General features: G+C 37.2%; 2 protein-coding genes across 4 annotated transcripts in view; both read left to right on the forward strand.

Moving 5' to 3' along the window:
- LOC135225018 (uncharacterized) overlaps window positions 1-12,940 on the forward strand; it is a 28,776-nt gene extending 15,836 nt beyond the window's left edge. For both annotated transcript variants that reach the window (XM_064264305.1, XM_064264304.1), the window contains exons 2-6: window positions 2,799-2,897; window positions 5,868-5,989; window positions 7,900-7,974; window positions 10,952-11,081; window positions 11,891-12,940. In XM_064264305.1, coding sequence (XP_064120375.1) covers window positions 2,808-2,897; window positions 5,868-5,989; window positions 7,900-7,974; window positions 10,952-11,081; window positions 11,891-12,130 — 657 coding nt within the window. In that variant the 5' untranslated portion in view covers window positions 2,799-2,807 and the 3' untranslated portion in view covers window positions 12,131-12,940. The remainder of the gene's footprint in view (window positions 1-2,798; window positions 2,898-5,867; window positions 5,990-7,899; window positions 7,975-10,951; window positions 11,082-11,890) is intronic.
- Window positions 12,941-23,144: 10,204 nt separating this feature from the next.
- Window positions 23,145-24,556, forward strand: part of LOC135224573 (uncharacterized) — a 281,440-nt gene continuing 280,028 nt past the window's right edge. The window contains exon 1 of one of the 2 annotated variants that reach the window (XM_064263703.1): window positions 23,145-23,287. In XM_064263703.1, the coding sequence (XP_064119773.1) occupies window positions 23,256-23,287 (32 nt within the window). In that variant the 5' untranslated portion in view covers window positions 23,145-23,255. The remainder of the gene's footprint in view (window positions 23,288-24,556) is intronic. The other variant, XM_064263700.1, reaches the window with a different exon arrangement.

Consider the following 24,556-nt stretch of genomic DNA (forward strand, 5'->3'; position numbering starts at 1 on the left):
AACACAACTTGCTGATGAGACCCTTCTCCTTACCCTTGAAATCTCGGTATTAGACAGTTTGTTTCATTGCCGAATAGTTAATTTCTTGCTGCTCAATTGTTTAAAACTGAAACATATTCTTTGTTCTTGGCATGTTTGAGGCAGTGATTATCCAGGATCAAAATAATTCCTGAACCTCACAGTGTTACAGACAGCTTATACATAAAATTAGTGCTCAGTAATATTGAAGTTAAGGAAATAAGAAAATTCATTAACACCTTAAAAAAAATAAAATATACAAAATACCTTATCCTGTGAGGGCAAAAACAAAACAAAATACAACATAACCTAATAACTTCAAACCTTGCACAGTATATATACATATATAAGCATTCCTTTGACCCTCTTGTATAAATTAGCAAGGCTCTTGCAGGTAGCCACGTACAAATGTCAAAGATTAAGAATCACATGTACATAGTGTACCCAGTCTGACACTGGAAAGCAATGATACTTGAAACAAGGTGAAAACTAGTAATTAAACCTTGTAGATTCTTGCCAGTCGCTGGAATATTCTCAATCATGTACGCAATTATATACAGTAAAGACGGCTTCATCCCACCCTCCACAGCACTTCCTATCCATACATCAATCCCCAGGATTTCAGTGTTACTTAACATCCAGTAGCACCTGGATGTGATGGATCCCATAGTCCATTCTGTATAGGACTGAAGACCCCTGGTTCTACACTCAACCACTTTTCTGGTAACTCAAAAGCCATCTTCCTGTATTCACTTTGAACCCTACTACAAATCGTACCAACTGTCCAATAACTTAACGGTCTAATATAGTATCAGTGAAGTAAACCTGTAAGCTTGTTTATGACCACTTCACCAATGTTACATACCCAATAGTTTAACGACCTAACGTAGTACCAGTATCCAATAAGGTTATTTATGGTAACTTCGCTACTGGTATATGTCAGTATGTATCCTTTAGTCACTCAGTGTCTTAATTTTAAAAACTGAGTTGAGTCGCTTTTGTTCATATTTCTCTTATTACCTTTTATTTACTTTCTCTTATCACAGTCGTTTTTGCATTGATTTATTTTATATTTTTTGCATTTTTAGTCCTGATGATGAAGCTATAATTTGGAACATCAGCCAAACAATAAATGAAAATATATCTCACCTTCTATTCTTCATCTTTGTTGCAGTCCTCTTTTATCTTTCAGGTGCCGGATGTTTTGTTATTCACTAAATAATTTCCTCATTTGTCATCTCCATGACCACCAACGATGCACTTAGTTAGACGGAGCGTCATTCCCCTCTGTCAGCTTGCTCCAGATACTAGTACCTGGGCATCTCTAATAGTGTGCAAGAAGTTCTTGTAACAGCTAGTCCTCTTGTTCACAATGCTTGCAGATTCATCCTCATTAACCTCATCATTTTGGAGCATAGTGCCAGGTCATAATTTTCAAAAGTCAATCTCTTGAAATTCATTCCAAATATATGAATTGCGCCTATGAATGTGGTATCATAATAGAAGTCTGGCACAGGAAGGTTGGAGTTGAGTGTCTGTAGTGCAAAAGAAAGACAGTGGGTTCTTTGAAAGGGATTTTCTAAAACATCCCTTGGTCTACAGATTGGATTCCATGAAGTTACCCTAGCTAGCAAGTAAGCAACAAAAATGCTGGCATTAACAAGTTCACTTGCAGGAAGATGAGCACAACATTTTTTCAGGAAGAGAACAATCTGGGAAACGATTTTTCTTAGGTTTAGCATTCAGTGCTGGTACTAAGTAGTACTGAAACAGTCTGAATAACTGTGCAATCATTCAGGCATCCCATAATATATCATATTACATTAGCGAACGTTGGACATTTTTCAGTGGACACAGTCTCTGAGATAGTCCCACCATAATCAATCTCAGTTCATGAGTTTAAAGCCTCGGCACACATTACTGAGGTATTTAGTAACATTAATACGTATTCCTGCCTAAGTAATTTCAGTAATGCCCTTGAAAACTGGACAGTCACGTCAGTATTACAGATTGGCTTAAATTCAGGTCATTTTCAAGTATGTGCATGTCCTGACGTTGGTGGATATTTTCATCAATAGTGGACAAAATAAAAATGTAGAAAAAGTGTGTATGTGTCTGTGTATCAGGCATAATTTCTTATCAGTTACATTAAATTTTTTGTTACTTCACTTAATGTTATACCTGAAAATTTATTTATTGCTTGTACATAATATGTTGTATATATTTTTGCAAATCTATATGACAAGTCCCTGTTTCTTTTTAATGTCATGAGATATAACTTAGGCACATAGGAACACATCCTCATTATGCATAGTGTTCTGGGACTGAAAGTTACGCTAACTTTTAGATTTTAAAATTTTCGTATAGGTATTCGTTTTCCGATCATTTTTAGCTGTGCTCTGCAATGTATCAGAATGCAGTTCCATTGTGGTTCTAGAACAGCCTGAAGAAGGAAACGGATTGGTGGCTGAGGCACCTTCCGGTTGTCAAGGAAGAACAAATCAGCATTTCAAGACAAGAGACTGATCGAATGAATGAAAGTTCTTGGCTCTTACATTTTTTTTAATCCCCGTCCCTTGAGACAGTATGGTATCTAGAGCCCCAACCCTGGCTTCAGTTAGCCTACGTGAATATTTTAGTGTTGATTTCTCAGGCCTCCGTTGTTAAGCGAATTAATCTACTGCTCAGTCCTAATATTTTATTTGCAATTGTTAATATCATTGGCCAACATATCCCCAAAAGTGTTTTACATATGAATTCAGTTACCTTTGTCTCCTCAGCTTGTGTGTATGGATAGTGACGTAAGGCCTCAACCTACAGGCTGCCTCGTGTACTCATTTGGTGTGGGCAACGATTTTAGCTTTGACAACTGCATGCAGGTAAGGCACTCTCGATTTTCATGCTATATTTATATATACATGATAGAGAAAGAGAGTATCATCTTCATATCTATTCTTGGTTTAGAAGTAACTTTGGCTAGGGTTTAATAGTTATACAGTTTTTCATGGTAAGATTATCCCTCATTTAGGTAAAATTAGTTTCACAGTAATTAAGGCTGTACTTGACGACACAAAATGTGTGATAATTGTTACGAATTGACGATCGTCTTCAGAAAGGCTGCAGAAGAGGATTTGGCTACACCGAAATGATATTATAGAAAGTGCAAATATAGTCATGTATTATATTCAGAAATCATTTAGTATTATTATAACACTTACTTAATTTTCCATACGAATGCCAAGGTCAGTACGCCCTGTCTACGCCCTGTTATAAGTTAAAGGACGGGGAAAAGTGAAACTTCAGTGCTAAAGAAGTGGTAAAACTACTAGGTCTGAAAGGATGGGATATAATAGAAAGACTGGAATCTGAGAGAACGGAAACAAAAAAGCAGCCATAGGATCGAATTCTGCAAAGGATATTGCGTTCGACAGAATAAACATGGGAAATCGAATAAACAGAAAAAAGGCTGCATCAATGCTTAATATAATATATATTAAAAGAGAAGGTAGAGAGAAAGGAGGCTTTAGTTAGTTATATCTCGAGTTAAATCCTGTTGAAAAGAGAAATAAGAAGTAACTCCTCCACCCACCCACCCTAAAAAGAGAGAGGGGAAAGATTCCAGATATGACAGATAAGGAGAGCATCTAAACAAAGCACCTCTTTGTAAAGACCAGAATTTGTAACTTGAATAACCAAGACAAGTCTAAAGCAATAGGAACACGCAAAATGGTGATAGATGTGAAGGAATGAGTGAGCTTTCCAGTAAACAACTTAGAAATAATGAATGAAAAAAGTAGAAAAGAAGGAAACCCGTCTCAAAGGTCAAAAAGAAACTCGAGAGCTGATAAGACGACTAAGAGCTCTAAAAGAATTCAATGAATTATTTAAGGGTACTTTTTTTATTTACATCTGTCATCTGTCTACCAAACAGAATAAGTAATGTGCAGCATCAAACGAACTACCAAGAGTGAAATTGCCTCTGAGTGTACCTCTCATAATCTTACCTTCTTACCTGTAACTTACTGTCGACTTTTGAAGCCTGGATGTAGTTACATCCAATTCCTTTTTTTTTTTTTTTTTTAGTGTGTGCTATCAAGGGAAGTGTAGTCTGTGACCAAAACTCTGACAAGGCTAGACGCCTCAGTGGCGTGGTCGGTATGGTGTTGGCTTGCCACCTCGGTGGCCGCGAGTTCGATTCTCGGGCATTTATTGATTGGTGAGAGATGTGTATTTCTGGTGATAAAATTTCACTCTCGACGTAGTTCGGAAGTCACGTAAAGCCGTTGGGCCCGTTGCTGAATAACCACTGGTTCCATGCAATGTAAAAGCACCATACAAACAAACAAACAGATAGGCTTGATTTATCTTAAACAAGTGAAAAGAACTTTACTGTGAATGTCACGAGGGATAAGAACGGGATGTTTGCTGAGAAAATACAACTTTCAGATTTTTCGAGTATCTAAAGCAAAAGGCTAATACGATGAAACAGACAACTTAGGTGCACATAAGAGAGATAAAACAAAATCATTTCAAATGTAAGTAAGAGTAAGAATGAAATCAATAAAAACACAACCCAAGTAAGACAGTGACAGTAAGACGCGAAGATAAATACAACGGAAACACTTTAGGACAAATATTTTTATAGATGACACTAGAGGACATATTAGGACACAGCTGATCTCTGCCTTTCAATAAAGTGTCAGTCCATTCTCCCTTGAAGAGAAAACGTCGCAGATCTCTTCATCGACTACGTGATTACATTACACCCTCATAAAATATACCATAGATAAAGAGAATAACTGTCTGTCTGTCTGTCATTTATAAACGTTCAACTTTTAAGACAAGCGAATTCTTTAAATGCCAAGATTTTATTTAGAAAAAAAAATTACAGTCCCGGATGAAATTTTTATGATAGCTATTATTTTAATTTTAAAATTGGTTCCATTTGTATACATCTTCATAGAGCGCTAGTCCTCCCATCAAACTGGAATGCTTTTCAAAATGAAATGTTATTTCTAATGAATAACTTGAAAGGTTTTCCACAATGGCTAGTTTATAAAAAGTTGTATCACTTACTAAATAAACTTGTTTCTAAAAGACCTATTTTTTAGCTGTGCAAAAAATTTATTTTTATGAAAGCTTCCCATATATTCATGACTAAGTTTTTCAAGAGAGATTCACTCAAGTTATTCAGGAACATTTCCCAGCCATTAAAGTCATCTTTATCCCAAAATCCCCTTACCATTTGCACTTGGTTTAAGGTAAAAGACCCCGTAGTGGGGTAGCGCCATCAGTACACCTCATTCGGTGCAATGTAGGCATTACTTAAGGTTATTTGCAGCGCCCCTTCGGCCCCTAGCTGCAACTACTTTAATTCCTTTTACTGTATCTTCTTTCGTATTCTCTTTCTTCCATCTTACTGTCCACACTCTCTTAACAATTGTTTCATAATGCGACTGCGAGGTTTTCCTCCTGTAACACCTTTCAAACCTGTTACTGTCAATTTCCGTTTCAGCGCTGAATGGCTTTAGTTGCCCAAGTGCTTGGCATAATACCAAAAATCTATATAAGTAAAAATAATAAAAATGAAAGCAAAAGACCACCTGTGTCCTGATATGTCCTCTGGTGTAGCCTATGAATACGCTTGGCCTAAATGAATTTCAATTGTATGTATCTTATCTTCTCAATGTGGTGGTTTGTTTTCAATGAGTTCCCTGTTGTCTTAACTGTAGGTCGGTTGTGCTTTTATTGATTTCATTTCTACTCCTAATTAGTAAATCAGAATCGTATACACTTAACCATATTGACGCCTACAGAAATGTTGAAGCTAAAACAGCTGTTCTTTACAGGACTATGGATGTGAAGTCCATTCGTTTGACCATGACGACGACCATGAAATCTACGACTACCGCCAAGGACCGCTGGCCTTTTTCCACAAAGCCAGGATTGGGCACAAGGACGGTTATTATAGGTAAGCTGCTCTCTGGAAAAAAATATGCTTGTTAACTTTTTTATTTAATGGCTGTATAACAGATATCAACAAAACAAAATTAAGGCAAAACTTATATAACCGGTTCGCGATGGAAATATTTTTAGTGTAATTGTTAGTGCTTCCTGATATGCAACTAACACCTAGCTTTTCAACTTCGTTCAGAATGCCGACATTTATCAACATCTCCAAAACTTATTTTTTCTTGTCCCATCTGCGGGATTTTGGGAATAATCATTTTATTGTTCTACATGATGAGTTTCCACATTGGCATTACTTGGGGTTCTGTGCAGCGTCCCTTCGGTCCCTATCTGCAACTCCTTTCATCCCTTTTACTGTACCGCCGTTCATACTTTCACTGTTAATTTCCGTTTCAGCGCTGAATGGCTTCATAAATCCCAGTGCTTTCCTTTGGCCTAAAATTCTATATTCTCGATCATTTTGTTTTTTTAAATTAACCCAGAAAGTGGCCATGGGAGTAGATCAGTTATAACCCAGTCTTCTTGCTAACTTTGATTTTCTGTCGTCGCAGACAATTTCGATGCGTACGAGGTTCACTGGAAAATAACCCAGATGCACGAATGGTTGCACACCTTTCACATAGAGGAATGAATATGTTCCAGTAGCTCTTGCAATGGGAAACTTTACACAAAGTAATATAATCGAAATTTGGATAATGTTGAAAAATTATTTATGCATATTTTCATACTCTCAATTTTATGAGACATATATATACTATATCTGCATTGCGCATTGTAAAATATAATGATTGATGTAATACCAAGAGATAACGCTGATTGAGAGTTTTCATACCATACTACATATGTGGTAAGTAATATACTGAAGATGGCAAGAGATATCAAATACCTCAGGCAGTTATGAGGTAATAGATTCATGTATAGCTTTATGAAACGTCATCAAAATTATTACAGTTGTCAGTGCCGCCGATGTACATGCTAGAAATCAGTGTGCTTAATTCAAAGTGATCTTCTGGATTTTTTTTAAAACGTTCATCCTACTCGTACATGTGTACAGATTATCCCGCTCAAAATCAAATAAACTCTAGAGATAACTGGCGGCAGTAAGCAACAATACGGATGAAACGAAACCGCTCATATCACCAAAAGGACTATCCCAAGTGAATCTGCAAACCCCACAGTTAACACAAACGGCTTAATTTTCTATTACTCTAAGATAAAAATAGTGGCCGTCCCCATCTCGGCACACCCCGTAATGGGGTAGTGCCGTCAGTGCACCTCACGGGGTACACTGTAGGCATTGCCAAATGTCCTTTGCAGCGTCCTTTCGGCGCCTGGTTGCAACCTCTTTCATTTCTTTTACTGCACCTCCCTTCATATTTTCTTCCATCTTGCTATCCACCCTCTCCAGTGCTGGGCCTTAATTTGGCCTAAACTCTATTTTCCAATCCTTTATTCCAATCCCATCTCGGCACACTGAAAGGAACAGACCGAATAAGTTTCTTAGAGTTGGGTGCTCCTACTCTAGTCACTGAGGTACTAATGTAGAACAAAGTTAATTTTGCAAATCTTGAAAAACATATTCTGGTATACGAGCCATCTTTCACTGAGAGGAACTGGTTGGTGGTAATATCCAAGGAAGGAGTAGCATGAAGATAAGTGGTGAACGCTAGAACTGTTTGTGACTAATAAACAACTACTGCTCTCTGTGCACATATATACACACACAAACATATTTTGATATGATTTATTGGTAGGGTCTTGTGCTAGAGCTGCACTAGGCCGATATTGCACTACGTAACTCAGCTCTCTCGCTCTCTCTCTCTCTCTCACACACACACACACAATCAGTCATAAATATCAGTCCCTTACAATCTTCATTTTTGAATATTTTTGTTTATTGTCGATTCGCAGGACGTGTGAGGAGAGCCAGTACGGCCTGAAGTGCGAGCCTTCGCTTCGTTACTACACAATGGCTACAATACGGAGGTAAGAGCGCCCAACGGTGTGATTTTTGTTTACACATAGATATGAAAATTTAGCTTACGGTTATCATGCATTGTCAGGGAACTTCCTTTAATGATTATATTCAAGTCTTTACTGAATATCAAACTTTCTGTTGGGAACCAGTGAGGGAAAACAATGCTTTTTTTTCTTTCTTTTTTTTAGCATCAAAGTTGATTTTACGGAATGTAATACTTTATAACTACACCTGCGAATGAATATATTTTAATTAATAAGGACGTATCGTCATCAAATCTCATTTGATTTGATATTGAGAAGTGTAAATAAATGCATAAAAAGAGTTTTTTCCTTTTTACATTTTCTCGCATCCTATATTTAATCTTATAGATGCAAAAAGATCATGCCGTTGAAAGTATATCATCGTCTCCAGCCTCTCTGAAATTCCATCTCTCATGTCTTACCCGTGCTTTATCTTCTACAAATCTCCACCCATCCCTAGCCTCCCTTCTCACAGTTCGCATCCAAGTAGCCGAAGGTCTTGCAACTCTCCTGGTGCTCCCTGAAGTCAGCCGACACCATCACATACTGCCGCCTCCTTCGCTCTTTCACCATAATCTTATCTATAAGGCAACGCAGTTTTTTTTTTTTTTTTTTTTTTTTTTTTTTTTTTTTTTTTTTTTTGCTTTAGTTATGATTTAATGGTTAGAATGGGGAAAATTTAATGCTTAGACTGCGTATTTTTGATGAAGAAAAATAAAGGATTTCAATAGAATTAATTTCTATAAATAAGCAGGATATGTTTTATAACTTTATTTTCATGATAAAACATAAAAAGGCAAAGTGAAGAATTTAGTTTCTCAGTGCCGTGGCCTGTGGTCGGAAAAGCCACGGAGGGTTGCCAGATGTTACCGGAAAGCCACACTAGTAGACGAAATTCATCAAAACGGCAATCCTACTACAGGGCCGGTGCTAGCAGTTAGGGATCCAATTAGAAAATTATAATAGAAAAAATAAAAACTAATTTGTGTCTTGATATAAAAATGATTTCCCAAGTGAACATTCTCTGTTAATAAAGTATGCATAATAATGTGAGGAATTAAACTTCCCCATTCTTCATTTCATGTTTTCGGTGGCGGTTTATTCCTCTTAGAATGCAAAAAAAGGCTTCCAACCGTAACTCTGGCGCGGGGCCCCTCAAGACTCAGGGCTCAATTGGATCAAATTGCTCAGATAGGCTTAAAACCGGCCCTGCTCATCCACTACATGTGGAACTTGGGTAATATCCCATGTGGTAAACTAATCACTATCGCATCTGACGTCTGAAAATTTCCCAGAAGCTTTATTATCCAGCATTCAAAATATTTTAGATACAGATTCTTGGTCATCATTCGATGAATGTCCGTATAGGAATACAGTTCGCATTGGATAAACGCATAAGCTTTCTTTTACATGCAATTGCAGTGTAATTGATTTACAAGACTGAATCGGCTGCCCATAGACTGATTTGCCTCTTTTAGTCTTGTACTAAATTCCAATTCGTGAGAATGTTTTCAAGATATCTTTTTTCTTGAATATCTCAGAATGACCTCATTGATTCCCTCTCCCAGGAGTCTTACTATCGTCTTGTTGACTCTGTCTAGTTTATTTTTGTTTCTTGGTTTTATCGTCTGTCCGATCTCTCCAGAAATGTTCTCATTAAAACAGCATCATCTGCAATTCTAAATCTATCAAGTTTTTAAACTTTCTTGTCCATCTCCTCCCACTTCTTTTTATGATAAAAATCCTCAACCAGGCAAAAGAAAGTGTGACAAATCACTCGAAAGTAGCGCCCCGCAATTTTGCTGCAAATTCAATTAACAACTCTCCATCAACACTAAATCCCGTTAGGGGGATAGTACCGTCAGTGCACCTTATGAGATACACTGTAGGCACTACTTAAGGTTCTTTGCAAGGTGCTTTTGGCCATTAGCTGCAACGGCAACCCCTTTCGTTCCTTTTACTGTACCTCCTTTGATATTTTCTTTCTTCCATCTTACTTTCCACCCTCCCTAACGATTGATTCATGGTGCAACTGCAATGTTTTCCTCCCGGTACACATTTCAGACCTTTTACTGTCAATTTCTGTTTCAGCGCTGAATGACCTCATAGGTCCTAGTGCTTGGCCTTTGGCTTAAACTCTATATTCAATTTAATCCAATCTATCAACACTATAATAATACTGATTTGTTCTTAGATATTTTCAGTCAGCTGCGCGTATTTAAAGGGAGTACTTTTGCTAAGGCCTTCAGTAATATTGCTCTGAGAGCACTGTCAAATGTCTTTTTAGAATAAAACATGTTATCATGAACAGATATACTGATGTATAATGTCTTAAAACAAGTATTTGCATACACGTGTGCGTGAGGAGCAACTATAACAAGAGGAGAGACGGCGTAGTTCACCTCCTCACGATCAAGTGACAGACAATTTCCATTACAGTACAATGAAACCACCTTCATGAAATGAGATATTATCATCATTCAGTAGATGAAACCCATTCATATGGAAGACGCCCACAGGGGCTATTGACTTGAAATTCAAGCTTCCAAAGAATATGGTGTTCATTAGGAAGAATTAAGAGGAAGTAAAGTGAAATGCAGAGAGAAGAGATTCCACTTATAAGAAAAGAAAATAATAGATTAATAAATGAAAAATATTAAAATGCACAATATAAAAAAAATCCTGAAAAGCTGTTCGTCTGAAAATAATGAGTGATTCATCAGACCTGTACATTCGAAATTGTTACGCTTTACAATGTTCTTATGTCTCCATTCATTCATTCAGTTTTGTCATTCACATGGGCTAGATTTCCCAGTTTTTGCAACCTATGTGTAAATATGCAGTCTTCGCAACCTTTGTGACAATATGCAGTCTTGGCAACTTTTTTGTTAATATGCAATTTTTGCAATCTCAGCGTCAATATGCAGCCTATGACTTGAAAGTTTTTTTTCTTTTTCCACAGAATGCTTCATCATGACACTCGAAATGTGGACTATTTGAAAATGGACATCGAAGGAGCGGAATGGTTCGTTCTCGGCGACATCATCCATAATTCTACTGTGCTTCAACAAACCAGGCAAATTGCTCTTGAGGTACGATTTTGAAAAATCTCTTCTTCCTCTGTAGCTCTCTATTATTGTTATTAGAAGATGCTGAAATATGGCGTACCAGAAACACTCGTTTTCATTGCCATCATACGGGAACTGAAATGACGAAGCAGCCTTCGCCGATGTTGGTGCTCATTACAAAAGTCACGTATCACGCACATAATTCATTGCATAATACAGAAAATGTACCGATATTCTTATTTTTATTTTTATTTTTTTTTTTTGCTGCAGGTAAATTACACTGCAGCTTTCCGAAGTTCATTTATTCCTTGACATTTTGGTAGAGCTTTCTACCATTTTACAAAAGGTGAACGAAGCCAGGAGTATCTACGTCATATTTAAACTCGCCAGCGCCCTTATTTTAGGCAATATTTTGTTGGTTGTCACAGCTGGGTAGGGGGGATGGGTCCCCTCCTATTAGCTAGGAGCAGAATGACTCATCTGAGAGAGTCTGGCTGACCAACGGAGTTGCTGAGTGATTTGCACCAGGTCCTGGGAGTTTTGGTCATAGGGTGTGCTGCCTGAAGTAGCGGAGACAGAAGCATTATACAAGGGGTGCTCCTTGCCGTTCTCCTGATGGTGGAAGGGAGAAGAAGGGTTTCCTGGGTTATGCTCAACAACTGTGTCCATCGGAGGATGGCGATGGCCTGATATTGGAGGCGGCAATGGTCGGATTCGCCATCTATACCCCTATCATTATGCAAAGAAAACTACAAGCAATCTAAATCTAAATGTTGTACTTGATCAATGAAGCTTACTCTGTAACGAAAATATTCTACTCTGATGTTTTCCAGATTCACTTGGACGAAGTCAATCGTCAGACATCAGAAGAAGAACTGCAAGAAACACTAAAGAGTTACCTCTCAGTCTTCTCCGATTTACAAAAGCTGGGATTCGCCGTGGCAGCGTTTGAGGAGAACGGGATGAGACCCATTTACTCCCGAATCGACGGAACCCTTTTGAGTATCTACGCGGAAATTCTTCTGCTGAAAAGGAATGAAAGCACCATTACTACCAGAACTTCGACACTTTAATCATTCTGGCAAAATAGCGCCTTTTTAAAATTAGTCTTGAATCCCAATAGTCAGTTCTAACTTTTGTGAACCTTAACATGATAAGCTTGTTAACAAGCTCAAATTTGATGTGAAACCCTTGTCAATTCAGTTGTTATATCTCTGCATTTCAAGGGCGACCTTTAATACAAAGAATAATGGCTGAACCTTAGAATACTTCCATTGTACAGTATATTCACTTTAGGTAAAATATGTGATACTTTGGTTTACATGTATCGCGTTTTGGATATTTTCTTTTAACGAATTTTTGATATAGAACAGGCAAATCATAAGCTCAATTAACCTCAAGGAACAAAAATGCTCATGTGGTTGACTATTGAAATCTGTACAAGTATTTAATGTTTAATATTATTAATCTTACTATTGTTTCTCAAATATTATAATGTGAACTATGCATGAAGTCGAAAAACAGGTGTAAGTGAATTCAGATACCCATCTGTAGACCAAGATCTATTTAAAGAGAATCCTATAGATTTAAGAAGATATTATTCGTTGTCATTCTTGTTCCCAATAAACAGTCACGTGGGGTTACCTTTAGAAGCCAGTGATACGAATTGCGCACCTCGCTTGTTTACTTGGAAAAAGGGAAGGCTCAGTAAAGTCTTTATAGTCTTGTCCGACCTCCTCGATGGTGATTTCACAAAAGACGAGCGTTTGCCCTTTGGGCCATGGCTCATATGGCATTATACCTGGACCACCGAAAAACCAGATCTATTTTCGGTGGCCTTGATTATACGCTGTACAGAAAACTCGGTTTCGCCGAAGAATCCTCGGCGTTTGAAAAAGAAACCCACAAATTCAATTTGTAACTTGTTTACTTCTAAGTATTTACATTAAGTTTTACTCCACACTCCGTATTTTTTTACCTATTTTTCTTGTGACTCAGCCTTCACCTTTTTTCCCCCTTTTGCTGAAGAGGGTTTTATTTTAGCACTTAAAAATAGTGAGCTGTTGGGTTAAAAGTCTTTATTCTCTAAGCTCTAACAAGGACCAGGACATCCTCTGTAGGTGAGGGCAAGGTTCAGAGAGAGAGAGAGAGAGAGTGTGTGTGTCGAGGAGGTAACATCATAGTTTCCAAGAGACAGCCCATAGCTCGGACACTGAAAAACCCTTCATCTACATCAAAGAATTTGACAATGACAGTATGCTTTAAACACCCTTTTTTTTTTTCTAAATTCACTAGTAAATAAAGAAGCAATAAGTATTTGCTGGACACCTAAGCCATGAAAGACAGAGTAAAAAAAAAAAAAGTAGCAAACACTCTGGAATGCTAGTCAGTAGAAGCACATACAGAGGCAAACATAATAACGTTTAGCTTGTGACTAATTGTTTAAGCGTAAGAAAGCCTTCTCTTTTAAGGATAAAATTATAAATTAGTCATATGTTTAAAGTACAAAATTTGTCATCCATGCAGGTTTGGATTTGATTACAGGGCGCAATGGCTAGTGGGTGTGGTGGGTGAGGACGAGTCATAACGGCTGCGGATAAGCGGCCTCTGCCATCCAATCTCATTGTGCACTGAAGGTGTGGGAAAGTTTCTGTCATAATACCTGTTCTGGCCCACCTGTTGGAGGCTTGATTTTGGATTTGAACTCTTACACCTTTCTTTAGGGGCATCAGCCGTCCGGGGGTGTCCACGGAGTGTAGTTTTTCTTGCACTTGTGCCATTTCCAGTTCCCGTTTTCTGAGTGTCTGTTGCCAGTGCCTGGTTACATTATAATCTTGACCCGTAGCGAGCTGCATTGGGGACTTACCCACCCCATGTAAGGTCGTGTTAGGGTACTAGAGGACGGCGATGGATGACTTATCATTATTGAGACTCCCTCCTCCTCCTCTAGGGTTGTTGGCAGTAATGATTCGCTTCGTAGTCTTGACAGCTGCCTCAGCCCTACCATTTGACTGTGGGTAGTGGGCAGACGGCAGTCAGCCAGAGATGCCCACCCTCCTGAAGAATGTGAGCATTTTGTGACTTACTAAGTAGTATTAGGTTCGTTCATTTGTGTGAAAACTGACTCGTCACTTTCGGCTGAGATGATGGTTTCTTCTTTTCTAGATGAAGCCTAGTGTATTCCCGAGATGATAAAAGGTGTGGACCTCGTACATTATTAACCAACTGCTCTCTCTCTCTCTCTCTCTCTCTCTCTCTCTCTCTCTCTCTCCTGGCTAAAGCCTAGTCTTTTGTCCAAGTTATTTTTCCCATTTAATAAATGTTAGTGACTCGGTGTTCACTGAATAATTTTGTTGGCCGATTTCCAATTCTCGGAGCATTTTTTATCATTTCCAGAATCTGCATATATGATTCGAAAGGATACAGCCTCATTGTGGAGAGCCGTTTTTATGAAATAAAAAATAGGCACGTATTTAATTAACGGTTAGGATATATAATACAGGCGTTCATTTTGTATGTATTTTATGGTTTTGCCAGTTATTGGTGTTATTCTACCCAGAAAACTAAGGCCGTCATTGTCTTCAATTTCAGTTCCTCTAAATCTCAGTTCTGCCGGTAGTGGGGACGGTGAAAAAAAATCAAGTATATGTATCAATGGGAAAAAATGAAGAAAAACTTCATTTTTTTCTTCTTATAATAATACATATTTAATGACTTATTAATAGAACGCAACAACCATCTCCTCTCTCGTGAAATTCATGATGACGAAATCTTTAGTCTTATTTTGAATGAAAAAAGTAACTTTTATGACCCAAGTGTAAATTAAGGGCGATATTTCATGGCGAACTTGGTGAAGGAGAACCACTGGATTTCAAAGTCAACTCTCTCTCTCTCTCTCTCTCTCTCTCTCTCTCTCTCTCTCTCTCTCTCTCCGTCCTCCCATCCTCTCTCTCTCTAAATCTTCCCTCCTCTCCTCTCTCATCTCTCTCTCCAGCAGGAAGAGGAGCTGAATTAAATATAGGATTGAACGACATCATCCTCTTTAAGGCCTGTTCCATGGCAAGTGATATCGGCCGCTCGATTATCACCGCTGATTTATGGGGTCAAGTTAAAATCAGTACATGGAACATGTATCACGGTCAGGACTATCTCACATTTGCTTGAAAATGTAGCAACGAAGTACACAGTGATACAAATATCTGAATGATTAATATCTGTAAAAAATGTATTTTTAGCAAATATTAAAGATAGTGCAAAAACATATAACTTAGTACATAACTATGTAAATACTTCAATAAGAGGACACATACATGCATACACACACAACACACACACACACATATATATATATATATATATATATATATATATATATATATATTTAGACATATATACATAGTTATATTATATATATATACATATATATACATATACATTTATATATATGTACGTATAACTATAATATATTGCATACCTAATACATCCATATAAAGACAGTTTTATATATATATATATATATATATATATATATATATATTATATATATATATATATATTATATATATATACTGTATTATTATATATATATATATATATATATATATATATATATATATATAAGGCCCTTAAAACACTGTGGTTTAAAGCTAAGGACTATATTTCGGTGGACTGATTCCCACTATTAGCAAGTACTTGATAAAGATGGGAGTCAGTCACCGAAATATAGCCCTTAGTTTTAATTAAACTAGAGTGTTTTTATGGTACAATGTAGTAAATAAATAAAATAAGAGAAAATTAAAATTCACCATCTATATATCTCTCTTGGTTGAGTAATTTACGTAAACGTGAACTTAACTGGTTAGTATATATAATTGATAAAGCCAACCTCACATCAGTTAACTAGAGCTAGACTGAGAAGGCATTTCGTAGTCACTTTAGAGTCACTGCCATTCATTCTTTTGTTGCTGTGAGTGAATGATTCAGTTGTAATACTAGAGCACCTTTTTTGCTTGTATTTTTCTTTCGAACGGGAATCGTAGCCAGTTTACCATATCTATTCCGAATCAGATAAAGATATGGTTATCTTTATCCGAATCAGATAAAGCTGTGGTTATCTTTATCCGAATCAGATAAAGATTTGGTAAACAGCAAAGGTTCTGTATTATCAAAGCCGAATCGTTCATTTACAGTAACAAAAGAACTAATGGCAGGACTCTGAAGGCACAACGAAACCTTCTCAGACATGAGAGCTTTGTCGAAGATTAGCTCTAGTTATTTGTAATGTAAGGGTCACTTTCCAGATCGTAATCCAAACTAAGGATTAAATTGAATGTAGAATTTTGGCCAAACACTGGGGCTTATGAGGTCATTCAGCGCTGAAACGGAAATTGACAGTAAAAGGCTTGAAAGGTGTAACAAGAGGAAAACCTCGCAGTTCAATGATGAATCGTTATGAAATGGTGAAAAGTAAGATGGAAGAAAGATAATATGAAAGTAAAAGAACCAAAAGGGGTTGCAGCTAGCGGCCGAGGGCACGCTCCGATGAACAACCCCGCCCCCCCCCCCCCCCCCCACCCCACCCCAAGCGGGTCTGAACTATGGAAAGCACAATCGAATGCGAAAGGTAAGAAATAACGAAGAAGATCCTACAAACTCATTCAAGTTAATGAAGAACAACGAAACTTACAGTTTGTGTCAGATAGGTAATACAAGTTGAAGCCGGTCACTCGTTGAGCTTCCCCACAGGTTATGTGATCTTGCAGGTCAGACCGCAATCGTTTCGATACTCTTATTTCTTTGCTCTTCTTCATCTTGTTCCTTTTACAGTATTTAAGACGTTCTTAACAGCGCTCTGGTACTACCCTATAAGATCTATTTCCTACAGTAAATTCTGTTTAGGTTCATGAATGCAAATATATGCGTCTTGGAAATATATATATATATATATATATATATATATATATATATATATATATATATATATATATATATATATATATATATATATATATATATATAAGGAACGCAATGCATCTTTTGTGATTCTACTTGCACAATTGTTTAGAAGTGAGGAGGCCCGTGGCAAACCCTACGTAAGCTTGAATAGGTAAATGAATAATAGGGCTCTTTTTTGGGTAATGAGTACACCCGGAAATCCAAGGCTACCACGTTTTCGTCATTTGTTGACTTCCATATGGTGCAGAAAGATAATTAAATAAGCTCTATAAAGCAATAGTTGTTGATTTCTTAGTAAAATATAACTTGGGGAACAACATTAAAACTTGCTTTGCCAAAAAAAAGAAAAAAAAATGTCATGGGTTACAATACATCACTGAATGACCTCTATAGGTCTCAGTGCTTGGCTTAAAGTATAAATTTTATAATCCAATCTAATCCTTTGCAATTGTCTATTACAATGATCGTCACTGTTATATTAGGAAAATATGAAAGAAGTTACGACGAATGCCAAACTTTTATTCACTTTGTTAATTGATTTTTAATTATAAAATTTTTCAATGGAGAAAAAATGATAGAAAGTAATTTTTCGGATTACTTGTGGAAACCCTTTTCTTCAAGGATTCCAGCACTCGACCTCATGGCATAAATCCTATATACTTACTACTGCCACTACTACAAAGTGTAAACAAGGAGTACAGATATTTCATTATTGCCAGAGGTTGAGACTTTTTCACGAATAGCCAATTATACATCGAAAAGGAGGCAAGTTAATGACGTCATAAGTTCCGTCATTATATCTTCGGAATTCCTCTGGGTTTGCTGGCGGTGTCTACAAGAAGTCGGTGTTGCTCTTATAATTACCAGAATTATGCAACTATCTTAATAGAGAATACAGTAAAAAATTGGGTAGGGATGCAAGATACCCTGTGACATAGTGTCATCTTCGTCAGGTACGTTGATAAAATTTTATTACGGATAAACACGGGGACACCGGCTGTGAATCTCTTAGTAGATCTTGAAAGATCACTGCCTGTACGAAAAGATTGACCAAGGTCTTCAAGCTGATATGGTAGCTTTTCAAACGCGATTGGTAGGGCACCCATTATGCTGCCATTTATAAATCAGACTGGACTGAAGCCCTCTTGGGGTAGGGACTTTAATTTCTAAAGAAATATATCAGTTATTTTGCAGGCGGATTTATATTTTGAGTTCCAGCTGAGTGTAGCCAATGGACAAAGTAGATACAAATTGCTTTTTTAAATGGAAAAATATGAGCTCCAGTAAGGGCTAAAGGTATAAGGATATCAGGTTGACGTCAACGGTCATTTTGCGTTGTTTGTTTATTTACGTATAGTTTCGAGAATTGTTCACCAATATTTAAGTGTGATTCGAAAAGCTTTATTTCACTTTATTTTATCATTTATTTGATTACACTTTTATAGCTACCTTTTATATTATATATACACTATATTTATGTATTTTATAATTTTTACAGTCAATTCCAGTCTTCTATTATTATGAATTATATTAGTAAGAACTCTGATATTATTTTTTTTAATTGTATGTTGATAACTAATGATAGTGTTACTCGAAATATATCCCAGTGGACCTGTGGAAAAATTCCATTCCGGGTTTTGTCATTGGTGGCCTTCCTGATACACACACACACACACACACACACACACACACACACACACACATATATATATATATATATATATATATATATTATATATATATATATATATATATATATATATATTGGGTGTGTGTGAATGTATTTGAGTAGCATGTTAGCAGACGACGAACACCGAGAGTTCCTTCCTTCCACCCTCACTCTTCGCCTTGGCTTTGAAACGAAGAGAAGTAATCCGTTTGGCCCCCTACCTGTGCCGGGCCTTTTAGAATATTACATGTCAAGAAAAAGTTTTCATCTCCCACCACTACATAGCAGGTATGAATGGATAAAATGGAAGAAGAGTTCAACGGTAGCTAAGACAGCTTTCACGCTTAGTAAACACGAGAAAAAGAACGCAGTCCACACTCATTTTGTTCACATAATAAAGAATAAATTCCCATTGCTTTTAGTTTTTAGTTTTCTGTAAGATAAAACTACTGGGATGGCTATTTGTCTGTCCGCCCTCAGATCTTGAAAACTACTGTGGTTAGAGAGCTGCAATTTAGTATGGTAATCATCCACCCTCCAATCATCAAACATACCAAATGCAGCCCTCTTAGTCTTGGTACTTTTGATTTTAGTTATGGTTAAAATTATCCATGATCGTGATATTGTATTTGTTTGTATGATGTTTTTACGTTGCATGGAACCAGTGGTTATTCAGCAATGGGACCAACGGCTTTACCCCTACGTGACTTCCGAATCACGTCGAGAGTGAACTTATTTTTTAACCAGAAATACACATCTCTCACTCCTCAATGGAATGCCCGAGAATCGAACTCGCGGCCACTGAGGTGATACGCCAACACCTTACCGACCGGTGATATTGTGGAAGACTGCAGCCGCTGGAGTGTCACTTGGTAGCTTGTGCATCAGAATTATGTCCCGTTGATAAGAAAATTCTTTTGAAATAATTTAAAAGTGGCGACGAACTTTAATAGTCTAAGCATATGTCATCATATTTTCTGGGTTATTTTTCTTGAACTAATGAATGAACAGCAAAGACTCACTTAGAACCAAATACATTGTTACGTGATACAGAACTTATACCGATGGACGTGGGTATGTTTGTAAAGTATTTTGCCTCATCAGTTTTCAGCCATCCCGCGCTGTTTTTCAATGATCTTTATCTTTTTCCGAAGGAGGCTTCAGGAGTAAGTCGTCTTTTCTATATTCTCCCGATTCAGTACTGTTTTATGTGTATTCCTTAGGTTATTTTACACGATACTTGAAAACATATTTCCAAGTTCTTTTCCATCTTCACTGTCATCAGGGTTGAATGTTCAAAGTCTCCGAAAGATTGTGGGTGTGAGAGTAGGAATGTGTCGGAGACTGAGATCTTAGGTGTTTAACATAAGAAAAAGAAAAAAGACGCTTTGTAGGAGGATACGAGAAGTTGGTGTTGTAATGAAGTAATTTTGCTTGTTCCGTACGTAAATCCCTGATGAAAATTTAAGAATGAAAAGAACACATTTAGTTCACGACCTGTTCTCATAATTAGTTTTGATTAGAAAACATTAGAAAACAAAAGTGAATTTTGATAATCGGACAACATAGTACATATTGTCAACACCAGATTTTGAATAAAGCGCTGATACCCAAAGCCTAGGGAGAGAGAGAGAGAGAGAGAGAGAGAGAGAGAGAGAGCTGACTTGTACCACCACTATTACAGTTTTTCTGTGCACGACACTACGATAATCATTCTTGCGCTTATGTTTTACGAAATATTTGTCCTTCTCTTAAATGGATCGGAGCACTTATTACCTCGATAAAGGGTTGTCGAACATCCGCCTTTGGTTTGTGTAGATTTGCGTTGAAAGCCATTTTAGTGTTTTGTTTTCTGTAAAAGAAAACTATTGTGCCGACTTTGTCTCTCCGTCCACCCGCAGATCTTAAAAGCTACTGAGGCTAGAGGGCCGCAGACTGGTATGTTGATCGTATACCCTCCAATCAACCAAACATAGCTACCAAATTGCAGCCCTCTAGCCTCAGCAGTTTGTATTTTATTGAAGGTTGAAGTTAACCATAATCGTACTTCTGGAAGTGCTACCAACAACATAGGCTATCACCGGACCGTGGCTGAGTTTCATGGGCCGCGGCTAAAAGTTTTAAGGGCCGTGGCTGAGAACACCACCGGACAGCAAACTCAATAGTATCGAAGTTTGTTTATGATGATGGGATGAGTGATAACCTCTGGCTCTTTTCAAATTTCCCCTTTCAATGGGTGACGATGACCAGTCCTTGACGCGCGCAGGTTCACTGACGTGCTTTACGGTACAATGACTCGTGGCAATTTTTATGGGGTAATTTAATCTGCTCTTCAGACATTTTCAGTTCACATAACAGCTTACATGTTATCTCATCATCTGAATTAACGAGATGGTCGTCTACGTCATCACGTATTACTCATTCAGTTGCATAAGGCGATTTTTGCAGCACAAAGAAGACGTCATTATATTTTCTAATGTTTCCTAATGATATTCCTTCATTCGCTTATTTCAAGTTTCTTGTCGTTTAGGGACGGTAGTCATTATTCAGCCACTTCTATCTGTTCTGAAAGCATCCAAATAACAATTGGAAGCTGCACAACAGTCCTATCCACCGTCATATTTTGCACGAAATGAAGAAGAACAGTCGCAAGAAATTTGATGAATCTTCATGCCATGATACCTTTGTGCCAGAGTTTATATCTCGAACATTTTTATGACGTAGATCACGAGACACGGAGCAAATCCAGACATACTGGATTTTGTTGAGACCTTAAAAGATCTTATCCAGAATGGATTGTGGCAAATTCGTCTTATTTTTTATGTCCCTACGTATACTGGCATATACATATGCTGCCAATCTGTATGCAAATTAGGCTGTGGTAGCCAGGTTTATTTGGTCACGAAACGCAAGTCTTGTAAAAGTTACATAAATTTAATATGTATGCGACCGCGGTAAGGCAACAGGAGTTATGCTGAAAATCATAACATTTGTGTTATGTTATATGAGCTGCATACACGCCACATACATACATATATATATATATATATATATATATATATATATATATATATATATACGGAAAGAGAGAGAGAGAGTCTCCTAGACAATTTTACTAACTACATATATATTGTAAAAAACGCACAATGCTGTCTTTACCATACACCACGCTCACACTCACACCCACCCACCCACACACACACACACACACACACACACATATATATATATATATATATATATATATATATATATATATATATATACGTTTCCTTCCTTGCGTTACTTGTCTACTGAAACGTTGCACTTCTTTCTTTTTTATCTATTTTTTTTTTTTTTTTGCGTTTTATAACTAAAATCTCTGAGTTTTATTGTCAAGAGCTCTGTACACAGACTTCTCGACACAACTTCATTAGGCAATTGTTCGTGGTAACGCCGTTTTTCCAATACACTAAATGCGTACCTTCTCCGAAACTAAGCATCAAAAACATAGTAAAACATTGCGAGTTTTTCATGATGGTTACTTCTGGACAGTTATGCTAGCGGTTCGTTATTAAGTCATCAAAACAAGTGCAATAATGAGCTTCGGGAGGAAAGCTGGCATGTCGCGAATGGAAACAGCCGGCCCGGGGAATTATTCTACAGATGAATCGATGCTTTCAAAATAACGTTCCAGGGCTTGACACGCAGTCTTTCTTTTGGATGTTTAATCATTACCCAACGCATCGTATACTGAAAATCACTTTACCTTTTCATTTTAATTCTGAGTGATAATAACTAGCACCTGTATAGTTTTGCGATTGCTGTCCAAATTATAATGTTGAGCATAACGCTATATGTGCTGTCAGTCTTTCCAATTCGTTGGAAGAGAGAAGCCATAAAAAATAGAAGAGTTATCACGGCTCATGATATCTTTAAAACAAAATAGTTGTATATTTTCATAATAAAATAGAAGACGAATAAAAAGAACTAGTATTATTTTAAGAAAACTTACAACATATTCGTATTCATGCTTACCTTTGGCAATGAATAATATATTGAGTTTATTATGTTGAAGGTACATCAGAGAGTCATTACATAATTATCTATATTTCACCGAGAATCATTACATAATTATCTATATATTTGCTATACCGAAAATGAGTCATTATTGTTCATCAAATTCTCTCGATGAACAGTCTGATTCGGCTGCTCATTATCTTCGCTGTCTTTCATGCTATTCCACACTATTGCAAGTAAATTTAGTCGAGGCAAATACCAATAAACTTTGGTCGTTTCGCGGCAAAATTGCCAAGGCGAACGAAAAACGATAAAGGGTGTAATTCACCGCCATCTTCATCATCATTATTACCTGGTATGATGTGTGAGAATATAAATCAAAATAGCGCATGTGTGAATCTCAGCCCTCTAGCGGTAAGAACGCTAAACTCCTTCCCCACCAGATAAACAGCTGACTGAACGTCGTCTGCTGCAGTGTCATTTGTGTGGTGTTGGGAGTAGGACGGTGTCATCCAATCCTCGAAGGGCAGGTTCAAGTTTGACGCTCTGACGGTGTGCCCATTTTGCCATGTGACATGTTGAAGTCACCTATGAAGGACAAAACTTGGTAAGTCAATATCTACCCTCCTTTGACCATATCAGTAGTAGGAATAACGTAAAGTAGACGTTGGTGTACAAAGCTCATTTCTAGCGTTGACCAGATTCAGGCATTCAGTGAGGGGAATTTAGTCGGGGAAAAGGGTGTTATGGAGTTGGGGGTGTGGGGGGTAGGACGGTTGGATGTGGATCAAGAGCAAAAGGGATGTTAAAACACAAAACCATTGAATGTGAATTTCGCCTGGGAAATCGGTTACAGCAGACTCTGAAATCAGGTTTTGAAAGTAGGAGAATTGAAACTCGATGACGGTTGAGGACTGAGATCGGCCTCCTGAGGTTTATACGAAAGATGAGACTATGGCCTCGCCACAAGGTCAAACACCGTCAATTAGGAACATTATTATTCTTTTTATTGAAAATTATGTGTGCTTGTGCAGGTGGGTGTCAGCACTGAATAATCTGCTTCGGTCTAAGTATCTGTGATTAGGCTAATCAAATTCATCCTTGGTACTATGAAATAAACGTGTCCAGTACTATACTTTTAAGTTGGGAAAGATTTATCCGAAATTGTTAATTAAATCATGGGGGTACCAAGTTTATATATTTTTTAAATAATTAACGCGTAAAATACATCAAATATGTTATATAAGTTTTCTTTGTGTATCACAACCATTGTTTGGGTGCACGGAGCTTTCGAGTCGGTATTGAAGTTTTTTATGTTCTTAGAAGTTTTGTTTATTCCATATAATTGGTATATGTTCATATATCTGCTGTAAGTAGTTACCCAGAAGTGCATCATGATATGCGGTGAGGATTTTGTTCTGGGCAGAAAGTGGTCGTCATTAGTAAACAGTTGCATATAAGAATTTAAAATGAATGTCGCGAAAGCTTCTTTCATTATTATTGCGTTATTATTCTCATCGTTCAGCTTTTCTCGCCTTTAGGTACACGTCTTCTGAATTCACATTTGAATCAACTTCAGGATCGGGTCTTTGAGAAACTGAAACGCCATCATGATTTTGCTTTTAATGGGTAATCTCATCTAAAATGATGCTTTGAATATGCAATCACACACTCTTTTAAAGGAAAATTTGCGTTTTAATACAGTTTGTATATGCATATATAGGTATGTATTTATTTCATCAATATTAATACAACTCCTTTCAGAAAACTATATATGCCTAAACAAATTTCGGCATTAATTGGATAAAAAAAATTACTTGATTATAACTCCCCCACCGCTGCTCTCTCTCTCTCTCTCTCTCCGCTCTCTCTCGGC

The sequence above is a fragment of the Macrobrachium nipponense genome, chromosome 12 (genome assembly GCF_015104395.2).
Source record: "Macrobrachium nipponense isolate FS-2020 chromosome 12, ASM1510439v2, whole genome shotgun sequence".
In the NCBI taxonomy this organism is placed as follows: Eukaryota; Metazoa; Arthropoda; class Malacostraca; order Decapoda; family Palaemonidae; genus Macrobrachium; species Macrobrachium nipponense.